At 45.9% G+C, this 19575-nt stretch overlaps 1 protein-coding gene and 1 non-coding gene across 2 annotated transcripts in view; both read right to left on the reverse strand.

The window, feature by feature from the left end:
* ITGA11 (integrin subunit alpha 11) overlaps positions 1 to 19575 on the reverse strand; it is a 139680-nt gene that overhangs the window by 65591 nt on the left and 54514 nt on the right. The window contains exon 3 of the mRNA XM_038767246.1: positions 7389 to 7489. Within this exon, the coding sequence (XP_038623174.1) occupies positions 7389 to 7489 (101 nt within the window). The remainder of the gene's footprint in view (positions 1 to 7388; positions 7490 to 19575) is intronic.
* LOC119946263 lies at positions 5075 to 5212 on the reverse strand. The gene has a single exon (XR_005456369.1). It is a non-coding gene; the product is annotated as a small nucleolar RNA SNORA7 (small nucleolar RNA).

The raw sequence follows: 19575 nt of genomic DNA on the forward strand, positions 1-19575 counted from the left end.
GCATTAGAGGAGCAGAGTGTGGGGGCTGGATTGTAAGTAGGAGAGTAGTGAGGTGAGGTAGCAAGGGCAAGACAGTGGAGTGCTTTAAAGCCAGTAGTGAGGAGTTTCTGTTTGAAACTCAGTGGAAGAGGTGGATAGGGGAGAACATTCCTAGGCTGGTCTTACAACCCAACATTCTTCCCTTCCCCACGGGTACCTCAACTTCATGGAACGCCTTTCTGTTCCAAAGCTTTTTTACATGACCTCTCATTTTTGTCCTCACGACATCCATAATAATAATGACTGTGGTATTAAACACTTGGATAGATGCAAGGAAATCATCTCAGACATAGTAAAGTCAGGTGTTATCACCCCATTTTCAGCTAAGGAAATTGAGGCCCCGAGAGGTCACGGGACTTAGCCTAGGCTGGGATGAGCATCTCAGTCTTCTGCCTCCTCAGAGCCAGGCTGTTACTCCTCAATCACATGCTCTCTTGAGTGAGTCCCTTCTCATTCAGCTTCTAAGTTAGGTTCCCTTTTCTTTTCATGGTATTTGTTAAGTGCTTACCATGTGCCAGGCACTGTACTAAGCACTGGGGGTGGATACAAACAAATCAGGTTGGACACAGTCCCTGTCCCACATGGGGCTCACAGTCTCAATCCCCATTTTAGGTCACTGAGGACCACTTAAGTGAAGTGACTTGCCTGAGGTCACACAGCAGACAAGTGGAGGAGTCAGGATTAGAACCCATGACCTTCTGACTCCCAGGCCCGAGTTCTTTCCACTAGGCTGCTCTTCTTCCCAGGTAAGAATCTCGAGGGCAGAAAGCACATCTACTAGTCTTATTGTACTCACTGAAGCACTTAGTTCAGTGTTCTGCACATAGCAGGTGCTCAGTTAATACTCCTGGGGATTGATTGGTAGGGCATTTACTGAGTCCTTCAGTTCAGGGGAGCATCTGACTATCCTAAGAACCAGGGGGCATTTCCCTTAAAAAGCCACCCGACCTCTCAATGTTCTCCAGCATCCCATCCCACTCCAGGTGGTCCTCACCTTCTCTCTGAGGTGGCCACCAGGGACATCTCAAGAAGGCCATGGCTTGCCCTCCCCATGAATGATGGGAAGCAGAATTGGCCTAGTGGACAGAGCCCGGGTCTGAGAGTCAGAAGGACCTGGGTTCTAATCCCAGTCCATCACTTGTCTGTTATGTGACTTTGGGCAAGTCACTTCATTGTTCTTTGCCTCAGTTACCTCATCTGAAGAATGGGGATTAAGACTGTGAGCCCCAAGTGGGACAGGGACTGTGTCCAATTTCATTAGCTTGTATCTACCCCAGCACTTAGAACAGTACTTGACATATAGTAAGCACTCAACAAATCCCATCATATAATGAAGAGGAGCCTCCAGTTTTAGGGATGGCCCCCAGCAAAAACCCAGTTGCAAGGAAATTACTCAGGAAAACTTTCCCATCGCTTTATCGTTCTCCCTTTTCCCCTGCGGGATGAATCCAACACGCAGCATAACTCATACGGGTGGCTATTCAATTTCCTCTGAAATGACTTGAAAATTGGGAATCTCATCATCAATCGTATTTATTGAGCGCTTACTGTGTGCAGAGCACTGTACTAAGCGCTTAGCACTGTACCACCCTGAAGTTGCTAATTTTAATGCCTTCTGGCATCCAGCACACATGACTGAGTCCCTCAGCACTCCTGGCGGCTGTTCAAAGATGATATAACAACCTCAAATGTTTTACAGCTTTATGGCACTAATATCGAATTCCCCAAGGGTAGGCTTGCTTCTTTCTGCCCCATCAACTCTCCAGGAAAACTCCGGGTGAAACGGGCTCTAAGGGAATCTGTTTTCCTGCTTTTACACCTGACCTCCTTCTGTTTCTCACCATGTTCCTATTCAGTTCTATGGTTAATAATTATGGTATTTATTAAGTGTTTACTGTGTGCCAAGCACTGTTCTAAGCACTGGGGTAGATACAAGGTAATCAGGTTGTCCCACGTCTTAATCCCCATTTTACAGATGAGGTAACTGAGGCACAGAGAAGTTAAGTGACTTGCCTAAAGTCACACAGTTGACAAGTGGAGGAGCGGGGATTAGAACCCACAGCCTCTGACTCCCAAGCCTGAGTTCTTTCTGCTAAGCCAGACTGCTTCTCGTTGTGACGTGGCGAGGCCTAGTGGAATGAGCACAGGCCTAGGAGACAGGAGACCTGGGTTCTGATCCTGGCCCTGCCCACTTGCCCGCAGTGTGACTTTGGGCTAGTAACTTCTCTGCATCTCAGCTTTCTAAGCTGTAAAATGGGGATTAAAGATCTGTTCACCCTCCCCCAAGACTGTGAGCTCGAGGTGGGACAGGGACTGTGTCTGATCTAATTGTAATACAGTGCTTGGCACATAGGAAAGACTTAACAAATACTATTATTATTATCATATCGAGACAAGGTGTAAAACACCAAGCAGACCATATGGTGTAATGGATAGAGCACAGGCCTGGGAGTCAGAAGGTCATGGGTTCTAATCCCAGATTTGCTACTTGTGGGATCTTGGGCAAGTCACTTCACTATTCTTTGCCTCAGTTATGGCTTAGTGGAAAGAGCACGGGCTTGGGAGTCAGAGAACATGGGTTCTAATCCCGCCTCTGCTAGTTGTCTGCTGTGTGACCTTGGGCAAGTCACTGAACTTCTCTGTGCCTCAGTTACTTCATCTGTAAAATGGGGATTAAAAATGTGAGCCCCATGTAGGACAATCTGATTACCCAGTATCTACCCCAGAGCTTAGAACAGTGCTCAGCATACAGTAAGCACTTAACAAATACCATAATAATAATAATTATTATATCTGTAAAATGAGTATTGAAACTGTGAGCCTCAAATGGGACAGGGACTGTGTCCAACTCAATTAACCTGTATCCTCCCCAGTGCTTAGTACAGTGCCTCCACATAGTAAACGCTTAACAAATACCATTATTACTATTGCTATTATTATTATAAGGATGGACCAAATTCTGCCCTCCTACCTTTGAACCTCCATCCAACAAATGCCTGGTGGTCTGTGGAGGGAAGGGGTAATTGAAAGGGGATAATCGAAATCCACGGATAATCCAAACTCTCATTCACCAATAAACTCAACCATCTCTCCTACCAAATTTTTCACCAGAGCTGCTGATAATAACATCATTGATCATAGATAATAATAGATAATAATCCCCCTCTAGACTATTAGATTGTTGTAGTCTGGGAACGTATCAACCAACTCTGGTATATTGTACTCTCCCAAATGCTTAGTACAGTGCTCTGCACACAGTAAACACTCAGTAAATAATAGTGATTGGCTGACTGATGATAATAATAATAATGTTGGTATTTGTTAAGCGCTTACTATGTGCCAAGCACTGTTCTAAGTGCTGGGTAATAATAATAATGATGATGATGATAGTAGTGATGAAAATAATAATTGTGGCACCTACTGAGAAGCGAAATGAGAATGTGTGACTACCACCTCCCCTTTTCCCTTTGGGGGAATCAAGTAATCAATTAATTTATGGCATTTAATCAACATTTTCTGTGTTCAGAGCAGTGCACTAATTGCTTGGGAGAGCAGGAAGAGGAAGAGTCAGGGTCTGGCCTAATTCAGTTCCTGTCTTCTATAGAGACTCTGAGGGTTGGTGGAACATAATAATAATAATAATAATAATAATAATAATAACAACAATAATAATAATAATAATGGGATTTGTTAAGCACTTACTATATGCCAGGCACTGTACTAAGCACTAGGATGGATACAATCAAATCAGGTTGGACACAATCCTTGTCTCAGACGGGGTTCACAGTCTCAATCCCCATTTTACAGATGAGGCCCAGAGAAGTGAAGTGATTGGTCCAAGGCCACATAGCAGACAAGTGGTGGAGCTGGAATTAGAACCCAGGTCCTTCTGACTTTCAGACCTGTGCTCTATCTACTAGGCCACGCTGCTTCCCACAGATCTGACCCACCTCTTTTTCAAGCTTTCAACCCTTCCAGATAGGTGCCAATGTTTTACAAGGACTACTGAATAGCTTGGATTTGGCAAAATGCCTCACTTGTGACTGTCTACGCAGATATGAGAGGTGTAATATTTTGCACTTTGCCTGTTTTGTGGGACCATTTTTAACAATAATAATAATTATAGTCTTTGTTAAGTACTTACTTTATGAGAAGCACCGTTCTAAGTTCTATCTATCTAAGAAATAAGATAGGTTGGACACACTCCCTGTCCCTCAGGGGACTCATGGTCTAAGTTGGAAGGAGGAGGAATGAAGGCACAGAGAAGTGAAGTGAATTGCCTGAGGTCACAAAGCAGGCAAGTATCAGAGTCAGGACTAGAACCCAGGTCCTGTGACCCACCCTCAAGCTCGCTGCTTCAACAGTGACCAGAAATGACCCTCCAAATTTGATTCCTGCCATCCAAAATAGGAGCAACCCTGGGCAATCTAGAACCATCTTCTTATCCATGATTCCCTGCTCCATATTTCTGCATTCCTATCACAATCATTCCAGGAACAATCCTTGAATCCCAACTCCAGACAGCCTTCCTAAAATCAGAAGATAAGATAATGGAGAAGCAGCATGTCCTAGTGGCTAAAGCATAGTCCTGGGAGTCCGAAGGACTTGGCTTCTAATTCCAGCTCCACTACTTCTCTGCTGTGTGACCTTGGGCAAGTTGCATCACTGCTCTGTACCTCGGTTCCCTCAACTGGAAAATGGGGATTAAAATTGTGAGTCCCATGTAGACAGGGACTGTGTCCTATCTGAATATCTTGTATCTAACCCCAGTGCTTACTTCAGTGCCTGACAAATAGTATGCACATAACAAGTCTTGTCTTATGCCGTCAAGTCGTTTCTGACCCATAGAGACATCACAGACACATCTCTCCCAGAACACCTGGGTCCCCATCTGCAATCATTCTAGTAGTGTATCCACAGAGGTTTCTTGGTAAAAATCCGGAATTAGTTTACCATTGCCGCCTTCTGCACGGTAAACTCGTCTCTGCCCTCAACTCTCTTCTATGCCGCTGATGCCCAGCATGGGTGAGTTTTGACTTGTAGCAGGTTGTCTTTCCCTCGCTATCTACTTGACAAGCTAGGAATGGAATGGGTAGGCCTCTGCTTGACTATCCCTCCTGTAGCTGAGACTGGTAGAGTCCTGGAAACTCTCCAGGTGCGACCCTAAGAAGGGGCATAACAAGTACCATAACCCTCCACCCCCCAAAAAACCAAACCTCATCCACTTAACAAATACCATAAAAAAAAATAACTGTTGTCATCAGCCCTGGCTTTGACCTGAACTCGTGACCTCAGCAGCACTGAATGACAATTGTTTGAAGCCACCCCGTGTGACATGGGCTGACTGTCAGTTTGGCTCCATATATACTGAGGGCATTCCTTTGATAGCATTCTTCTCCTCCAGCTTCCTTTCTCTGGGTCCCATGGAGGGATTGGGGGAAGCCCACCAGTTTCCTGGTGAAACGCAGGGCCCGATCCCATCCGGCATTTGGTGTAAGGATCGATGGGGGAAGATCTAGAGAGCATAATAAAGCTGTTCTAGAAACCCAAGAATTTCCTAATCCCTCAGTGCTGCTTCTCTCGACTTCCTCTCTCCAGTTCCGGGGGCTGGAGGATGGAGTTGTGGAAAGTGGAGTCTCACGGTCAGCTGGGATGGAAGGACAGGGTGGGATGGTTGGGATGAGACAGATAATCCTGGGACTGGTGGAAATCTGCCAGGGTCGAATGATTTCCCCCCACCCACCGCTCCGCACCCCACCATGCCGCTGTTGAGGGAGGGGAGTCGGCAAACACTTTCCTGTCCATCAGAGGAGGTATGGGAGTCAGAGTATCTGTGTTCTCATTCTGGCTCTGCCATTTGCCTGCTATGTGACCTTGGGCAAATCGATTAACAGCTCTGTGCCTCAGTTTCCTCATCTATAAAAAAGGGATAAATATATATCCTCCCTCCCACTTAGACTGTGAGCCCCAAGTGGGACAGGGACTGATTAACTTGTATCTACCCCAGTTTCATGTCTGGCATGTAGTAAGCGCTTAAAAATTACTATTGCTATTCTTATAAAAGCCTGCAGCTCAGGTAAAGGGTGCAACTTTCTTCCGTCAAACAATCAATCAGTGTCATTTATTGAGTGCCAGAGCACTGAACTAACCTTCTGGGAAAGTACAATACAAAAATCAACCAATCAATCAAATTAATTTAGCATTTACTATGTGCAGGGCACTGAACTAAGTTCTTGGGAGGGTCCAATGCAACAGAATTGGCAGACACATTCCCTGGCCATAATGAACTTACAGTCCAGAGGACAGAATTGCCTCCTCCCTTCTTAGTAAATCCACAGAGCACTGCAAGGACTTAAGTGAACTTCTACACTCTGAATTGCCAACATACTCCATGCTGATCATCCAGAGCAAAGCCCTCAGAAGGGCTAGCTGGCGGTCCTCAAATTTTCTGTTGCGAAAACACAGGACTGATTATTGATGAAGAAATGCTTCCCTCACCTTGGAAACTTTCTCACTCCACATGAACGAAACCCCAGCCAAGTCTCATAGGCCCAATGCACTAAGTAATGACCATAACCGTGGATGACTATTTCAGGAGAACATGGGCTGTAAACAAAGAGTTTCCAGAATTCCGAAAAGTATTTGGTACAGTGAGTGCTCATTAAAGCCCCAAATAATAACCTCAGCCATGAATGACAAACGGAACCTTTTGTCTCCTGTCACCGAGGGACAAGTCTCACTCCAGGCCATATCAGGCAGAGCAAAGTTTCACTTATATGAACAATAACTATTAGCCTGACCAGATTTCAAGCCGCATTTAAGTGAGACTGGGAGACTATCATTTCCATTGATATTAAGATGCTTTTTTTTTTTTTGCCCACCGCTTGGTACCTTTAAGGCCTAGAGAAGGAGTGTGCTCCCCTGGAAAGAGCCCAGGACAAACGGCCAGAGAGCCTATCTTCTAATCCAATCAATCAAGGCAATTTATTGAGTGCTTACTATGTGCTGAGCACTGTGCTAGGTGCTTGAGAGGGTATGGTACAACAGAATTACCAGACACATTCCCTGCACAAAATAAACCTAAGAGTCTAGATGGGGCTTACTATCTAGAGGGAGCCAGTCACTTGACTTCTCAGTGCCTCAGTTTCCTCACCTGAAAATGGGAGTCGAATACCGGTTCCCCCTCCCCCTGATTGGGAACCCCATGTAGGATAGGGACTGTGTCCTATCTGATTAATTTGCATTTACCACAGTGCTTAGAATGTTGCTTGGTACATAGTAAGTGCTTAACAATTATCTGCCCACCCTGTGCCCTCCCGGAGAGCCAGCCAGGGCAGCAGCCCAAGTACCTAAGTTCAGCTTTGTGCAGTTGCCTTGGATCACTGGGCATTTGTAAACATCTCCGGTCCTCTGGTGCCCACTGGTTTCATAGGGGGCTCCCACCACCAGCCTAGGTAGCAAAAAAAGAAAAAATCAGTCAACCTATCAATGGTATTTTTTAAGTGCTTATTATGCGCTGAGCACTGTACTTAGCACTTGGGAGAATTCAATACAACAGAACTAGCAGACATGTTCCCTGCCCATAACTTGCTTACAGTCTAGTAGTAATAGGTTCTGGCTTTCGGCAACTTGAGGGACTGATCTTGGAACAGGTGGAGACCCTGTTGGGAGGGAAAGTGGAGCAGAGAGAAGGCAGGAGAGGCCTAAGGAGAGTAACTTTTTTATGGTATTTGTTATGCACTTACTCTGTGCCAGGCACTGTTCTTAGTACTAGAATTAATCAAACTGTACAGAGTCTGTGTCCCACATGGGGCTCACTGTCTTAATCTCCATTTTACAGATGAGTTCACTGAGGCATAGAGAAATGAAGTGACTTGCCCAAGGTCACACAGCAGACAAGTGGCAGAGCCAGGATAAGACCCAACTAATCAATTGTATTTATTTTTATGAATAACAATAATTTATTATTATTATATGTGCCTTCAAAAAGGTTTTGAAGGTGGGAGGAGTGATCATCTGTTGAAGAAGCAGTGTGGCTATGGAGAAGCAGCGTGGCTCAGTGGAAAGAGCCTGGGCTTGGGAGTCAGAGGTCATAGGTTCTAATACCGACTCCGCCACTTGTCAGCAGTGTGACTTTGGGCAAGTCACAACTTCTCTAGGCCTCAGTTACCTCATCTGTAAAATGGGGATTGAGACCGTGAGCCCCACGTGGGACAACCCCCAGGGCTTAGAACAGTGCTTCGCACATAGTAAGTGCTTAACAAATACCATCATTATTATTATTACTATTATTATATGAGAAGACCTCAGTGGGTCTTAGGCAAAGCTTTCTAACCTCCTTCCAGTGACAAAAGTCAGTCCATTGTATTGAACGCTATGTGCAGAGTACTATACTAAGCACTTGGGAGAGTACAACAGAACACACACATTCCCTGCCCACAGTGAGCTCACTGTCTAGAGGGACAGACAGACATTAATATAAATAAATTACAGATATGGGCATAAGTGTTGTGGGGATGGGAGGGGGAGATGAATAAAGGGAGCAAGTCAGGGTGACACAGAAGTGAGAGGAAGAAAGTGAAAGGAGGGCTTAGTCAGGGGAGGCCTTTCAGAGGAGAGGTGCCTTCAAGAAAGCTCCGAAGAGCGGGGGCAAGTAGAACACAGGGGCTCCTCGGGCTCCACAACCACCAGGAAACAATAAAGGCTTCTATGCTCCACAGAAGGCTGTCTGAAATTAAGCTCCTGCAAAATCAGCAGGAGAAAGGGTCCCCACAGAGCCGGATAATGACGAGGATCTAAATATATCCACCTATTACATTCCCCTAATTTTTGACCTGCCGCGAGTCGCCCAATTAACTGGGCCTATAAAATGTGCTTGTCTAGACGTTGGCCATTTTGGCTACTTATTTTTATGGCTGTTTATGCAGCGAAAGGCTCCGGCATTCTTTTCAGTTTAAAAACAGAGCATGTGACTCTCAGGTGCCCGGTTGGGTCACCCTGACTTTTCCTCTTAACAGTAATGTGGATGGGGCCCGAGCCTCCTGTTTTCCAGGCAGATGGTGCCCTGGCTGGGAAGTACAGTAGGTGGCAATTGGGAGGATCAAAGATGTGATTGGCATCTCTCCAGAACTTTCGCTGGAGCTGGCACGGAGTATTTCGCTGTGTCTGGAAAAGGTTGTCTCACCCGCTGGAAAGTGGATGCTCACTGTGGGCAGGGAATGTGTCTATTATATTGTTCTGTTTTACTTTCTCAAGCTCTTATTAGAGTGCTCTGCACACAGTAAGCACTCAATAAATAGCATCAAATGATTGATTGATTGGAAGAGGGCGGGCGGGCTCTTACTCTGCCTCATTCTCAACTATGGCTCACCACCCTGCTCAGAAGCAGCATGAGAAGCAGTGTGGCCTAGCATAATGAGCACAGGCCTGGGAGTCAGAAGGACCTGGGTTCTAACGTTGGCTCTGCCAATTGTGTGCTGCGTGACCTTGGGCAAGTCATTTCAATTCTCTGGGACTCAGTTTCTTCAACTGTAAAATGGGGATACATTTTCTCCTTCCTACTGTGAGGCCCCGTATGGGACAAAGACTGTGTCAGACCTAATTGACTTGTACCTTCCCTAGTGTTTAGAACAGTGTTAGACACATAGTAAACACTTAACAAATATCACTAGAAACAAACAAAAAAAACCTCCCTTCCCTTTCAAATCCACCAACCCCCAGCTCTCCCTGCCTTTAAAGAGGAGATAGTTGAAATTCCAAATCATAATTTTTCTCCTTCTTAGGGTGTTTGTTGAGTGCTTGCAGTGAGAAGCACAGGGCCTATGGAAAGAGCAGAAGCCGGAGAGTCAGAAGACCTGGGTTCTAATCCCAGCTCTGCTAATTCCTTGTTGTATGACCTTGGGCAAGACACTTAACTTCCTTTACCTCAGTTCTTCTGTTCTCACTTCTACTTGGACTGGGAGCCCCATATGGGATAGGGACTGTGGTCAACCTGATTAACATGCATCGAAGAAAACTCTACGGATACACTACCAGAATGATTGCAGATGGAGAGCGGGGCGTTCTGGGAGAGATGTGTCTGTGGTGTCTCTACAGGTCGGAAACGACTCGATGGCATAAGACAAGATGGCCCGGTGCTTAGTACAGTGCCTGACCCATAGTAAGAGCTTAACAAAAACCATGAAAAAAAAACCAGAACCCACCCCAAATCCTCTTCTCCCAACTCCACGGTTTGAAATACACAAGACCAAGGGTCTTCTGGCCCCTTGGTACTTTCAGAGCAGTTGCCAATGGCACCCTGAGAGCCCAGACACTGAGATGCACGTGACATCATCTGGGTCTCTGTTTCCATACCACTCAGGGGATACACCTGCTGAAAACAGAACTGTCCTGAATGAGACTGGATGACAGGGCTTCCTTAAACTACCCTTCCCTCACCCCTAGAACTCCCTCCCCCTTCATATCAGATAGAAGCATAGCAGCAGCGTGGCCTAGTGGTTAGAGCTCGGGCCTGGGAGTCAGAAAGACCTGGATTCTAACCCTGGCTCCACCGTATACCTGCCGTATGACCTTGCGCAAGTAACTTCACTTCTTTAGACCTCAGTTAACTCATCTGCAAAATGAGGATTAAGAACTATGAGCCCCATGTAGGACAGGGAACTTGTCCAACCTGATTAGCTTGTACCTACCCCAGTGCTTAGTACAGTGCCTGACACAGTGAGTCCTCAACAAATACTACAAAACAAATTTGGGAAGCGGGCAGCTCTCCGACACATTTCAGAAAGGGCCTCAATCTGGCCAGTGATCTGCATGGATCCTCTGCTGCGCTTCGGATTTCAGGCCCCAAACCCTCCTCTTCGTAATGGGGTAACCATTGACGTTCGTAAAAAAATGTCAAGTTCACCACAGAGAGCGGCTAAATTGCTCAGGGAGAATTGGCATGACTCCCTCTTCCCGCAGCCTCTGCCCTCAATCCTTATATAGTAGTTTGTCTTCAGGCCGGTTCCTTGTCACGTCTGCTTAGGACAGAGCTGCTATCCTCCCTGCCAGGGCCCTCAAACACTAAACCCAAAAGGTCCCAAGAGAAGGTGGCTGAATTTCCTCAGGGGCTGTGAGTCACAGACCCCAGAAAGTTGGTTCCAAAATTCCGATGGTGGGGGAGACTGGCCGCAAAGTGTAAGGGAATCAGGTTTTCACCAGATTCTTCAGCGATGAAAAATGTGGCACCTTCAAGCAAATATTTCCTCCTCCCCACCTCCCACCCTCACTGCCTGCTCAAATGAGCCTTTCAAAAATAAAGTAGCAGTTTGTTCTCCTGCAGAGAAGTCCTTGTGAAGCAGCCAGATATGGCTTCCCCCTGCTCTGACCTAGTTGGTCTTGGGAAGAGCTGGGAAGGGAGGATCCTGTGTTGGGGCCCAGACTTGGGGCCAGAGGTGTCCCGTGGAGTTCCAGGAAGGACTAGGGAAAGATAACCTTCCACCATCATTTCTCCTGGCTCCCTCACCATCCATATTGCTGGAAGATTGGGTGGCCATGTTGCTGGGAGTGTGGAAGGCTATGTTGCTGGGGGGTGGGTGCCCATGTTGCCAGAGATATGGGTGGCATGGAGTAGGTCATGTTGCCAGAGATGGAGGTGGGGCAGTTGGGTGTGGAGGCGGCTATGTTGCTGGGGAGATGAGGGCAGTCTGGGTTGCTGGGGGATGAGTGTGGCCATGTTGTTGGGGATGGGGGTGCCAATGTTGCTTGGAGGGTGGGAGCCACCATGTTACTGGGGCTATGGTTGACCTTATTTCAGTGGCACGGGTTCAGCCATGTTCCTAGAGGGGTAGATGATCATGTTGCTGGGGGTGGGGATGGCCAAGCTTTTGAAAACAAGGGCAACCATATTGCTGGGAGACAGGGTGGTATTCTCCTCTCTGGACTCTGACAACTTGTGAATTCTGCGATGAAGAGGAAGAGAAGGAAGAAAGGGGAAAGGAGTTGGGGTAAAGGAAAAGTTGCAGGGACCAGTCAGGAATGAATCTTGCTTGGGCTGGGCTGTCTGACCCAACTCTATGAACTGTGCCCAATCTGATTGGCTTGTATCTACCCCAATGCTTACAACAGTGCCTGGCATATAGTAAGCGCTTAACAAGGTATGCTCATGCCCTGCCCAATTTGGATGCCACAAGACCTTGGTAAAATGCATGAGTAACCAGGTTTCAGGTCTGAGGACTGGCTTTGGGACAGTAAGGGACTGAATTTCCCTTTAGAGGGCCAAGGCACTCTTTGTAACCATCACCCAATCTAAATTCATAAATGTAAAGAAAACTGATTTGCTCTGCAGGCAGCATCTTACCCCAGCCAAAAATAGTATCTACTGGCATTTCTTAAGCTCTTACTCTGTGCTAAGCACTGTATTAAGCCCCGGGGTAGATACTTTATCACCAGGTTGGATGTAGTCCCCACCCCACATAAGGCTCTTTGTCTAAGTAAGAGGAAGAACAAGTATCGAATCATTTTACAGATGAGAAAACTGAGGCAAAGAGAAGCAAAATGGCTTGCCCACCGTCACACAGCAGCCAGGTGGAGGAGTCTGGATTAGAACCCAGGTCCTTGGACTCCCAGGTCAAGGCTCTGTCCACTAGGCCACACTGCTTCAAGCTCCCTGAAATCCAGCTGTAATTTTACCTGATGAATAATAATATGTCTGGATAACATCAGCTCTCCAGAAGAGAACTCTCTCATCAGACGCTTCTCTTGCTGACTGGCAGAGTTGAAGATTGAGGCTTTTTCTTTTCAACGATTCAGACCAAGTCCAATTAGGTCTAATCTTCCAGAAGGATGTCTCTACCACTTGGGTCCCTTTGCCAAGAACTCGGAATGGGGAGGCTGACTCAGAAAGAAGCACAGACCCCTTGGACTTGCAAGCTCAACTAAATGAACCTCAATTTTTGGTAAGATTTGAAAAGCCACTGGATTCTTCCCCACTCAGAGAGGTTTTCAATCTTGTCCATTTCAGAGACAGAAAGGTCAGAGCCCCGCTCCTCAACAGAAGCAATGTAGCCTAGTGGATAGAGTATGGGCCTGGAAGTCAGAAGGACCTGGGTTCTAATCCTGCCTCCGCCACTTGTCTGCTGTGTGCCATTGGGCAAGTTGCTTCACTTCTCTGTGGCTCAGTTACCTCATCTGTAAAAAGTGTATTAAGACTGTGAGTCCTATATGGGGCAGGGATTGTGTCCAACCTGATTAACTTGTACCTACCTCAGTGCTTAGTACAGTGCTTAAAACATACCATAAAAAGCATGATTTTATCCCCATTCCCCAGGACCTCAATCACCTTGCCCCCTCCTTGCTTTGTTCACTAATCTCCTACTATAGCCCAGACCTGACCCTTCACTCCTTTAAAGTCAAACTACTGGGTGTCCGAGGACCTGGACTCTAATTCTAGCTCTGCCACTTGACAGCTGGGTGACCTTGGGCAAGTCACCTAATTTTTCTGGGCCTCAGTTTCCTCATCTGCAAGACGGGGATTACGTATGTTCTTCCTCCCCTCTAGAGTGTGACCCTCTTGAGGAAATTGAGGCCCAACAAAGTTAAATGACTTGCCCAAGATCACACAGCATCAAAGTAGTAGAGCCAGGAATAGATTCCAGTTCCTCTGGGCTCAGATTAGGTCTGTGGACTCTGCTATGTATCCCTGACATGGTTCCTCAACCAGTTCCAAGGCGCTCTCAATCAATCAATTGCATTTATTGAGTGCGTACTTTGTGCAGAGCACTGTACTAAGTGCTTGGGAGAATACAGTACAAGAGAATTATCTGACACATTTCCGTCCCATAATGAGTTTACAGTCTAGAAGGGGAGACAGACATTAATATGAAATCAATTGATATTATTTTAGTGAGTTTCCATACAGTTTCCTCCCTATACTGTATTTTCCCTCCCTGTTTCAGTACGTTTTCATCTCCTCGATGGTGGTCCCAGCCTGTGTCACTAGGCCTAGTACAGTCAGTCTATCAGTCAGTCAGTCACATTTATTGAGCACTTAACTGTGTGCAGAGCACTGTAATAAACTCTTGGGAGAGTACAATATAACACTATGAAAGACACATTCCCTGCCCACAAGAAGCATACATTCTAGAGGGGGAGACAGACATTAATATAAATAAATAAGTGACAGATGTGGACATAAGGGCTGTGGGACTAGGAGGGGGAGGTGAATAAAGGAAACAAGTCAGGGTGACACAGAAGGGAGTTGAAGAAAAGGAAAAGGGGGCTTTGTGTGACCTTCAGTCTGTCACAATGTCTCTGGGCCTCCATTTCCTCATTAGCAAAATGGTGGTGAGAAGATTCCTGCTTTCCATCTCTCTTAGACTGTGAGCTCTGTGTGGGACAGGGATTGTGTTCAATCTAACAAATTTATATCCATCTTGGCACTTAGCATGGTGCTTGGCACAGATAGGGAGCACTTGAGGTACCTTAATTATTCAAAAAAGACTGGGCATCAACCCCAAACATCCCTCTAATGCTAAATAAGTGTCAGATCCCCCACCTCAGTGAAGAGACATAGCTGGAGACAGTTCCCCAAGCAACCACCTGAAGGAGGAAAGGCTGGTCTAAAAATAGTTCTGTTTTGGTCCTCAAGAGATGAAGACAGTAAGCTCCTTGTGGGCAGGGAACATGTCTACCAAATCTGTTGTACTGTACTCTCCCAAGTGCTTAGATTAGTGCTCTGCATATGGTAAGTGCTTAATAAATACCACTGACCAGTCAGGTCACATTCCGGGGTCTGTCATGACATGGCTAAGGAGACAGAGTCAGCATATCCCTCTGGAAACTTGGCACCTGAAGAAACCCCTCTCTCTGTTTCTGGAGAGATGGAGAGCCAGATGGACTTTGGCTGAGTGGGGGAGGGGACCCCGGGGAAATGCCGAGGGGAGGTGAGGGTCGGGGGTCTTCCCTGGAAAACCATTGTGTCTCTGATGTCTACAGCCTCGGGGAGCAAAGCCACACAGGCAATGCTTGAGCCCCCTAGGTCCGTGTGGGAAATGATACATTTTTCCCTTCTCTTACATGACTTGTGTCAGCAAGAAGCAGAGCTTATAGAAACGCTGGTAATCCTCTAAATGCATGTATTTGTGTGCGTCTCCTCAGCTTCCTAAACTGATGCTGCTGTCAGTAATATGTCCCTTGCTCCCACACATAAGACTTGAAGAGGAGACCTCTTGTGTCAGCAAGAAGCAAAGCTTATAGATTCCCTGGTAAACCTCTGAGAGAGAGAAAAAGAGAGAAAGAGAGAGAGAGAGAGAGAGAGAGAGAGAGAGAGAGAGAGAGAGAGAGAGTTTGTGAGTTTGTGTGTGTCTCCCTCTCTCTTTGGTTTCCAAAGTTGACAGAGCTGACAGTGCTATTTCTCTTGCTCCCCCACTTAAGTCTATACTACAATTCTCTGCCCAGACCACCTTTATAATAGTAAAGCATTTACTCTTTTTGTTTTTGTTAAGCGCTTGCAATGTGTCAACCACTGTACTAAGCACTGGGGTAGTTACAAGATTATCAGATCAGACACAGTCCCTGTTCCATCTGGGGCTCCCAGTCTGAATCCATTTTACAGATGAGGTAAGTGAGGCACAGAGAAGTGAAGCCACTGGACTCCTAGACTGGAGGGTGAACAGGTATCAAATTTCAAATTTTTTTAAAGTTGTATTTGTTAAACAGGAACTGTTCTAAGCACTAGGGTAGACAGTTAATCAGGTCAGATGCAGTTCCTATCTCCCATGGGGCTCACAGTCTAAGCATTCATTCATTCATATTTATTGAGCACTTATTTTGTACAGAGCACTGTACTAGATGCTTGGAAATTACAATTCAGCACTGAAGAGAGGCAATCCCTGTCCACACCGGGCTCACAATCTAGAAGGGGGGAGACAGACATCAAAACAAGTAAACCGGCGTCAATATAAATAAATAATAATGATGGCATTTGTTAAGCACTTACTATGTGCAAAGCACTGTTCTAAGCGCTGGGGGGATACAAGGTGATCAGGTTGTCCCACGTGGGGCTCACAGTCTTAATCCCCATTCTACAGATGAGGTAACTGAGGATCAGAGAAGTTAAGTGACTTGCCCAAAGTCACACAGCTGACAATTGGCAGAATGGGGATTAGAACCCATTAGAACTCCCAAGCCCGGGCTCTTTCCACTGAGCCATGCTGCTTCTCTAATAGAATTATAGATACATACACATCAAAACAAGTAAACAGGCATCAATATAAATAGAATTATAGATATAAACATAAGGTATCTCTCTAGTAGTCTGATATCTCATATGTATCTCTTATGTCTAGATTGTAAACTCCTTATGGGCAGGGAGCGTTTCTACTAAGTCTGTTGTACTGTACTTCATCAAGCACTCAGTGCAGTGCTGTACACATAGTGCTCAATAAATACAATCAATTAAAATAAATTATGGATATGTGCCCAAGAGCTGGGGGGCTGAAGGTATGGTGAATATTGAGTGCATAAGTGCATATTTGTAAAGTTCTCAACAAGTGCTGTTGACTGACCCAAAAAATTCCCCTCCAAACTATAGCTACAAGGAATGTTTGTAGCCCAAAATCCCTGAGGAGGTCAACTGTTTTTCATCAACAGACTGTCGAAAGCTGTGCAAACATCCAGGGGGCTCTCAATAAATACCCTTCCCATAAACACTACTACAGTTTACACAGGTCCTTGATCCAGGGTTGTGAGGCAGAAAGGGGAAAGTGGTATTCTACAGTTAGAATGCCGTGTACTTAATTTGTTTTCCCTGTAGTGGGGATGGGTTAGGTTGAACCATCCACACTCTCTGGCTCAGTGCCTAGGTGGGAGGTGGCCTGCGTTGACCAACAGGTAGTGGCAGGAGCGCTGAGAGCACGTAGAGCAGGTAATCAACGATGTTGCTTTGTTCTCCCCCATTTTACCCTTGTGGAGGGAGACCACAGTTTCAAAGCAGCGTGGCCTAGTGGAAGGAGATGGGACTGGGAATGGAGGACCTGGGTTCTAATCCCGGCTTCACAACCTACCTGCTGTGTGACCTTGGGCAAATCGCTTAACTCCCCTCTGCCTCAGTTCCCTCATCTGTACAGTGGGGATTAAGATTGGACACAGTCCCTCTTCCATATGGGACTCAATGTGATTATCTTATATCTACCCCAGCAGCTAGTTCGGTGCCTGGCACATAGTAAGCTCTTAACAAATACTATAAAAAATAAGACACCCTCATAAAGGCTGTGCTGAGGCTTGGAGACATCATTTCTGGGGAGAATCAGTGGAATTCTGTATTAATTAAGCTAGGCAAGTGCTTAAGACCACACAAATCAAGGTATTCTTATGATGAGCTAGGAGTGAACATCATTGAAACAGTTTAAAAGGAGGCAAAGGCACAACTTTTTACCATTCTCTCCTTCCCACATCAAACAGACCACAGTTCTCTCCGCACTCAGATCCCTCCTCCGGACTGTAAACTCATGGGCAAGGAATGTGTCTACCAACTCTATTGCATTGTCTTCTCCCAAGTGTTTAGCACAGTGCTCCGCACACAATAATCACTCAATAATGATTGATTGATCCCTCCTACAATCCCACCTCTTGCAACAAGCCTTCCCTGATTGATTTCCCAGCCCCTCAAGCCTGCAGCCAACTTTAGCACTGATGAACTTATCTGCACCTTCGTTAGCCCTCATGCATGTATGTGTCCTCAACTATTTATTTTAACCACACTTGGTTGTAAATATTTTTATGTCTTATGTCTCCTTTGTGGGCCGGGGATGGGTTATTTCTTTATTTTGTACTTCCCAAGCACTTTGTAAGTGGGTGTTTAATAAATTCTACAGAGGGGGAAAGAAAGGGAGGGGTGGGAAGGAGAGAGAAAAAAAATTAAAAAATCATCATCTTCAAGTGATGTTTTCCCAGTCACAGGTGTAGGAATGTAGAAAACCTCCTGGGTACTCAAAAAAAAGCAGATTGAAACTCTTGGAAGCTGGGGGCTGAAAACCCCACCTCAAACAGGGCAGCCTGGTGGAAGGAGCAGAGGACAGGGTGTCACAAGACCTAGGTTCTAATCCAGACTGTCACTTCTTTTTTTTTTTTATGGTACTTGTTAAGTGCTTACTATGTGTCAGGCAATGTTCTAAGCACTGGGATACATACGAGATATTGAAGTTGGACATAGTCCCTGTCCCACATGGGGCTCACAAGCTTAATCCCCATTTTATAGATGAGGTAACTGAGGCACAGAGAAGTGAAGTGACTTGCCCAAGTTTACCCAGCAGACAAGTGGCAGAGCTGGAAATAGAATCCATCCTTCTGACTCCCAGGCCTGTGCACTAGCCACTAGGCAACTTTGCTTCTCCCTGTGTGACCTTGGGCAAGCTACAACTAGTCTGGGCCTCAGTTTCCTCATCTGTAAAATGGGGATCAAATAACCATTCTCCTTCCACTTTAGACTGGGAGGCCCATTTGGGACAGGGACTGTGACTGATCTGATCGTACTGCATTTACTCAGTACTTAGAACAGTGCTTTGCACATAGTAAGTGCTTAATAAATGCCCTTATTATTATTATCCCACAGCTTATAGCATAGTGTTTGGCACATAGCAAGTCCTAACAACAGAGAACAGAGAACTGGGGTCTTGACCTGGTTCATTCATACTTCAGGCAGCGTAAACTTGTTGTGGTCAGGGAATGTGTCTCTATATCGTACAGAGTGCTTAGTACAGTGCTTTGTACACAGTAAGCACTCAATAAATATGATTGAATGAATAGTAGTAGTAGTAGCAGCAATGATAGTTAAAAGTTTACTGGGGTCAATGAATTTGGGAAAATCTAACAGAAGTTAAGGCAGTTTCCTATCCTCAGGGAGCTTTCACTCTCATGGGGAAGACAGACATAAACATATTTTGGCCTTTCCTTGGATTCTCTGCTTCACTTTGCTCTTTCAGAGCTCTTGCAGTGGATAGACCACAGGCCTGGAAATTAGAAGAACCTGGGTTTTCATCCTGGCTCCACCACATGTCTGCTGTGTGACCTTGGCTAAGTCACTTCACTTCTCCATGCCTCAGTTCCCTCATCTGTAAAATGGGAATTAAGAGTGTGAGCCCCATGTGAGTCAGGGACTGTGTCCAATCTGATCAACTTTCATTTACCTCAGCACTTAGAACAGTTAACATTTAACAAGTACCATAATTATTATTATTATTGCAGACCTGCTCCACCCATTCAGGGTAGGATCTCTCCCTTTTTACCTCAAAGTTCACCAGACGTTGCCAGTCACCTGCTAAGGCCTGAGAGCTCAGATTCTCCATCCAAACTCTCCCCGTTACCCCGGCCCAGCCCCTTGTCACCTGAGTCCTGGATACACATAAATCCATGGAATATTTTCATAAACCTGGGTTTCCTCACCAAACATTTCAGTCTCACAAGAACAAGTCAGAGGGGGAAATAGCAGGTCTGGTTTCAGAAGCCTCAAACTGGTGGAAGGGGAGGAGGGGGGGGGAACAAAGAGGGTCTAGTCTCACC

The sequence above is a fragment of the Tachyglossus aculeatus genome, chromosome 26, assembly GCF_015852505.1.
Source record: "Tachyglossus aculeatus isolate mTacAcu1 chromosome 26, mTacAcu1.pri, whole genome shotgun sequence".
NCBI lineage: Eukaryota > Metazoa > Chordata > Mammalia > Monotremata > Tachyglossidae > Tachyglossus > Tachyglossus aculeatus.